Source organism: Tribolium castaneum, chromosome 8 (genome assembly GCF_031307605.1).
Source record: "Tribolium castaneum strain GA2 chromosome 8, icTriCast1.1, whole genome shotgun sequence".
Lineage (NCBI taxonomy): Eukaryota > Metazoa > Arthropoda > Insecta > Coleoptera > Tenebrionidae > Tribolium > Tribolium castaneum.
The window spans coordinates 1,422,346-1,428,640 of record NC_087401.1 but is presented as its reverse complement, the minus strand read 5'-3'; the positions used below and the strand labels follow the sequence as shown (position 1 = coordinate 1,428,640).

At 45.7% G+C, this 6,295-nt stretch overlaps 1 protein-coding gene across 1 annotated transcript; it reads left to right on the top strand.

The window, feature by feature from the left end:
- The first annotated feature begins 872 nt into the window (after nt 1-872).
- On the top strand, nt 873-6,295 carry LOC135266928 (histone H2B). Its single transcript, XM_064358392.1, has 3 exons — nt 873-1,435; nt 5,309; nt 6,035-6,295. The coding sequence occupies exons 1-3, from the start codon at nt 1,301-1,303 to the stop codon at nt 6,268-6,270; spliced, it is 372 nt and encodes a 123-aa protein (XP_064214462.1). The 5' UTR covers nt 873-1,300; the 3' UTR covers nt 6,271-6,295.

Below are 6,295 nucleotides of genomic sequence, written 5' to 3'. Positions count from 1 at the left end.
TCAGAACCACAAAAATATTTCTAAACAAATGAAAAAAGTACGTATCACAAGGCTCTCAGTTAAACCACCAGTATAATAAATGTTTGATTTCCAAACTGTTTTTATATTTCTAGGAAATGTAACAAATAAAGTTGTGTGGTTTTTATGACTTTGTTGTTTAATCAATCGTATGCTTTTCCTTAAAGGGATGAATTTTGACTTTTCAGAGATAAATAATAATTACCACTAAAGAAAGAAAACATCAAAGCCTAACCGATATACATGGATTAGCTAGCCCCCCACCGGCGCGGCGTGTAGCTCGCCGTCTAGGAGAGGCAATAAAAATTTACCTGCTTTTAAACTATTAAGAAAATAAAACATCTTGAGTGCTCTTTTTTTTTAAATCGTGCAATAAATTTTTGCCAAGTTTTATGTAACTTTAAGTAGGTATGTTTATTTACTCTTTAAAAAAAGTTTGTGATTCTTTTTTTATTTGTTAAAAAAATGATGGCCCTGAGAAGGGCCGATATTATTATTTTTTTGTAGCTTGCTGCTTCTCACAGCAACTAGAGAGACAACAGTTAGCTGTTTATGGTTTCTTTTCGGTTTTTTTCGGCAAAAGGACCGCCTGGATGTTGGGTAAAACACCACCTTGAGCGATTGTCACACCGGAAAGGAGCTTGTTTAATTCTTCGTCATTTCTGATGGCCAATTGAAGATGACGTGGAATAATACGAGTTTTTTTGTTGTCACGAGCAGCATTTCCAGCCAATTCAAGAACTTCAGCGGCAAGATATTCCATCACAGCCGCCAAATAAACTGGAGCACCGGCACCGACTCGTTCGGCGTAATTACCTTTACGAAGTAAACGATGTATTCTTCCAACAGGAAACTGAAGACCGGCCCTGCTCGAACGAGACTTGGCTTTTCCTTTTACCTTTCCTCCTTTTCCACGTCCAGACATGTTGATATGATGGTGGTTTTCGTAGTTTATGGAAAAGTCAAAATAAACTATAAGAATATGCTGCGCGTATAACTTGTATGCTACAACTGCGACTGCGAATGACTAAAGTTGCGTTTCTGGCTTCGTATTTATACGGTTACTTATAGAGAAGTCGTATTTCTGACTGGATGATTATACTAAAAGGTGGGGTCTTGATTCGGAGTAAATTCGTATATAAAACATTTTTAACAAGTAGTGCACCATGATTTTAGCTTGAACTTTCAAGTTGACAGGTATATTTTGTGTTCGTTGTGCGTATTACAGTTCGTTTGTGTCGTGTTTTTTTTTTCTTTATTAAGATTAGAAATATTAAAAAATATGCCACCAAAGACAAGCGGTAAAGCAGCGAAAAAGGCTGGAAAAGCTCAAAAGAATATTTCGAAGAGCGACAAGAAAAAGAAGCGCAGGAGGAAGGAAAGCTATGCAATCTATATTTATAAGGTATTGAAGCAAGTACACCCCCAGTTCCTTTCGCGTTCTCGAGGTGAACACATCGAGTCTCTGCGCTGACTCTGATCGCTCAGCCACTCGATTGTTTGCTAAGTGAAGTGACAGTGAAATCCAAAGTGATAAATTGCAAAAGTTTTCACAATGGAGAACGAGCGTCGGCTCCGCTCCAAGGGCCCGGTGAAACACTCACCAAAAAAACCCCTCAACCTACCCACTTCACTTCCGTCTTCTGCAAACTCCCCAAAAACGCTTCCCCAAAACAAACCCATTCCGTCCCTTATGGACAAAAAAATTTTGCCACCCCCACAAACTCACGCCACTACATTAAAATCCACAAAACACACCCAACAACGTTCACGCACACCCTCACCATCAAACTCCGAAACATCAGCATCCTTTTCGTCTACCACTTCGGAAAAATCGTCTTCAACTACCACTTCAAAAAAACTCTCATTTCGCTACTCAATCCAAAACATCCCTGCCCCACTCGCCACTCAAAAAAGCTTTTACTCTCACCTCATTTCACTCGGCCTCCACCAAATTGACTCTCTAAAAGTCAATTACAACAAATCCGCTCTTCTTGTTCTTTCCAGGCAACTTACCCCTAACCAAATTTCAACGCTTCAAGCTGGCTTCCCTGGCTCGAAAATCCAGTTCAAACTCTTAAACCCCACACGCCTCCTACCCCAAATCGAACCCAAACCCATCACTTTTTCCATCGTTGTCAGAGACGTCAGCTCTGACATCGAACCCCAAGACGTCATTTCAGCCCTGAATAATTTCCACATTCAAAAAGTTTGGCGCATCATTTCCGCCAAAACCAACAAACCAACTCCTCTCATGCGTATCGTGACACCGGACAAAACGGCGATCGACACACTCCTGTCAAATGGCCTTTCACTTTTCGGCCACGTTCACCCCTGCGAGCCGTCGCACCCCCCAAAACCAGCCCCTCTCCAGTGCGCCAAGTGCTTCACATTTGGCCATTCTTTTTCCCAATGCCCCAACAAGCCCATCTGCCCCACTTGCCCCGACAATCATCGGTCAAAACCGTGCCCTTCCGCAGTTTCAAACCCCAAATGCCCCAAATGCCAGGGGAATCACCCCGCTTGGTCCCGAGATTGCCCCCAATTTATCAAACCCTCCCAAATGACCCCAGAAACCCCCGTCGTTCCCATCAAAATCGTTGACAAGGAATTCGATCCCGAAAATTCTGACGACGACTCCGACGAGCGCGAACCCTTCGTTTCTGCCCGTCAATTCCTACGCTTCATCACAAAAACCCTTTTTGACCTTTTTCCGTTCGAGAAACAGAAAATCCAATCTGTTCTCGAACATTCCGCTCGCGCTTGTCTCCGACGCGATCTAAAAATCTCACACTCTTCAAACAAAATTCACTTCACTTTTGGATAAATCCACCATTTCGGTGAATCCTTCTGGCCCCCGTTTCAAAAATGGCTTCTCTGAATTTCGCCACAGTCAATACGGGAGGGATTTCTCGTAAATTTGCCTCCTTGAGACATTTTCTACACATCGACCAAATTCACATCGCAGCAATCACAGAGACACAATCCAAACGACCCGTAAACATCACAGGCTTCCACTCCTACAACAAACCCAGCCCCACTACCCGAGCCAAACACGGCGTCACACTTCTTGTCTCAACTTCACTCGCTTCATCTCAACACATCTTACCCCCTCATCTTGACCACCTTCAAGCCGTTGCAGCCACCATTCACATTAACAATTTAAACATTCTGTTTATTTGTTATTACAATCCTCCTCTCGAAACCGTCAGTACCCAACTCCTCGATTACACTTCCACATTCAGACACGCAGTCATTCTCGGAGACTTCAACGCTCGACACACCGATTTTGGTGACACAATTTCAAACACAAACGGCAGACACCTCACACGCTCTCTCAACACTCTTCCTCTTTGTCGTCTTCGAAATCAATTTCCCACACTCATCAATCACGTTGGCACATCGATCGTAGACCACATCATTGTGACCGATAATCTCACACACATCACAAACACAGACTCTTTCATTGGCACCACAGTCACCTCCGATCATCTCCCTCTTGTCTCAAACTTCACACTTCAAGGCCCCCAACCGCGACCCACGCACATCCCCATTTTCGATTTCAACAACACAAACTGGACCGACTTTCAAAATTACATCACAAACAACCTCCCACACATTGACGACACACTTGACCCCAACACCATTGACACACAAGTAACACAACTAACACAACTCATCAAACAAGCTCAAACACTTTTTGTACCCATCAAACACATTCCAACAAATCGCAAACCATTGCCCCCTCAAATCCTTGCCCTCATCCGAGTCAAACGCCGAATTTATCGCGAATTCGTGCAAACCAGATCTCCAGTCCTCAAAACTGTCTTTAACCGTCTCAATGCACAAATAAGACGTGACATCAACCAATTTCGTCTTGCCCACTGGTCAAACAGTTGTAGCTCCCTCGATTACCGAGACGGTAAAAAGTTTTGGGACAAATTCAATTCACTCACAGGCCGAAAATCTCACCCCATCCACCATTTGTCAGTCAACAACACCATTTTTAACACCCCACAAGACAAAGCAAATTGTTTTGCTGCTACCCTCCAAAACATCCACCAAGTCCCCAATGACCCACATTTCAACCAACACTTTTTTAACACAGTCACTAACAACACTCTCCGTTTCAGGCAAAACCTCCCCCGACTTGACTACGACGCTGACCTCGACCCAGACCCCGACCCAGACTTTCCACCCGACAACCCGGACTTGACCGCTCCAACCACCGACGACGAGATCAAAGCCCTCATTATCCGGCTGAAGAACTCGAAAGCCCCAGGACCAGACCAGATCAAACCCATTCTTCTCAAACATCTCCCTGACACAGCCATCACATCCATCACCACAATTTACAATTCTTGCTTCAATTCCGGTCACTTTCCAACCCCATGGAAAGAAGCCACCACCATCATGATTCCCAAGCCCAACAAAGACCCCAACAACCCACTTTCTTATCGTCCCATCTCTCTCCTCAACATTCTGGGAAAAATCTTCGAAACAATTCTTGCCTCTCGTCTCCGACACACTCTCGAAGAAAACAACCTACTGCCCCCTGAACAATTCGGTTTTCGCCCCCATCGCTCCACTTCCGACCCCACTTTCGAACTCTTCACCGACTCAACCCGGAGTGCCAATCTCGGCCAGTGCACACTAGCCGTCTTCTTGGACGTCGAACGTGCATTTGACCGTGTTTGGCACGATGGTCTCATCCAAAAATTTCTTTCCCACAACATCAACCTCAACTTCATCAAATTAATCGACTCTTTTCTCTCAAACCGCTCCTGCAAAGTCAAAGTCCAAAATTCCTTTTCTTATCCCGTCCCCCTTCTCTCCGGGGTCCCTCAAGGCTCCGTTCTGTCGCCCATTCTTTACATTTTTTACAGTTCTGATTTTCCTGTTTCAGATCTTCACCAGACCAAAACCCGCTTCTTCGCCGACGACACCGCCCTCTGGACATCCCGGACCACCGCCGCCTCAGCCTCCAGGACCCTGCAGCCCCTCCTCAACCAGATCTCCACATGGACTCGCAAGTGGAGAGTGAAGATCAACCCCACAAAATCCACCGCCATCCTCTTCAAACACCCCAACCTCACACGAAACAAGAAATTCGACCCACGCGACATCACCATCACACTCGACAACACACCCATCGACCTTGTGCCATCCACAAGGTACCTAGGAATCACCTACACACACACATGCTCACTCGACACCGACCTCCAGAACACGCTCAAGAAAGTCCGCAACCGATCCAACCTCCTCCGCCATCTCATGGGAAACTTCCAAGGGTGCCATTCCCGCACTCTTCTCCACACCTACAACACATTCATCCGACCCGTCATCGAGTACCGAGCCCCCATCTACGCATCTCTCCCACACACCAAGACACATCGCATTGCCACATGCGAACGACAAATCCTTCGCCGAATTCACCGCCTCGACCGCTTCCACGCCAGCAATTCCCTCCACCAGGACACAAACACCACCCCCATCACAGACCGTCTTCACAAACTCCAACAAAACTACATCAAACGCACACTCAACAACAACAACACAATTGCCCAAAACACACTCAACACTTCACATAAGTTTCTCACACGCGACAACACTCTTCGCAACCGAGTCCCCCGGATCCCCAGAAGAAAACTGCCCCATCCACCCACGGCGCTTCTCTCAGCGCTGTACCCCGACCTGCCCGACAATCTTCAACTTCTCGTTGAAGAGACGCCCCTCACAATGAGACGCCACTGACGACACCGACAAGACACCCACGACGACATCCACATCCACAGCTTCCTACGAGCCCCAAACTTCTCACTCTTTCACTCACCACCCGACGACACACACTCTCCCACACAACATTCATCCATTTCCTTGACTGAAGAGGCCAAAAGCCTAAAACAGTCCGGACTCGTAGATTAAGTTGTAAATATCTTGTATATATTTTATCAAAATCCCTTTTGAAATGTAATTTATTTTGAATAAACGTATTTTGAATTGAATTGAATTGAAGTACACCCCGATACCGGTATTTCGAGCAAGGCGATGAGCATCATGAACAGTTTCGTTAATGATATCTTTGAACGGATCGCCGCTGAAGCTTCTCGTCTTGCGCATTACAACAAGCGTTCGACGATTACGAGCCGGGAAATTCAAACAGCGGTTCGTCTCTTGTTGCCTGGTGAATTGGCAAAGCACGCAGTCTCTGAAGGTACCAAAGCCGTCACCAAATACACAAGTTCAAAATAGAGAAGTTTTTTCTTTCATCGTTTAA

Excerpts from the sequence above, each read along its gene's own strand:
- LOC135266928 (XM_064358392.1), top strand. The coding sequence starts at position 1,301 with ATGCCACCAAAGACAAGCGGTAAAGCAGCGAAAAAGGCTGGAAAAGCT.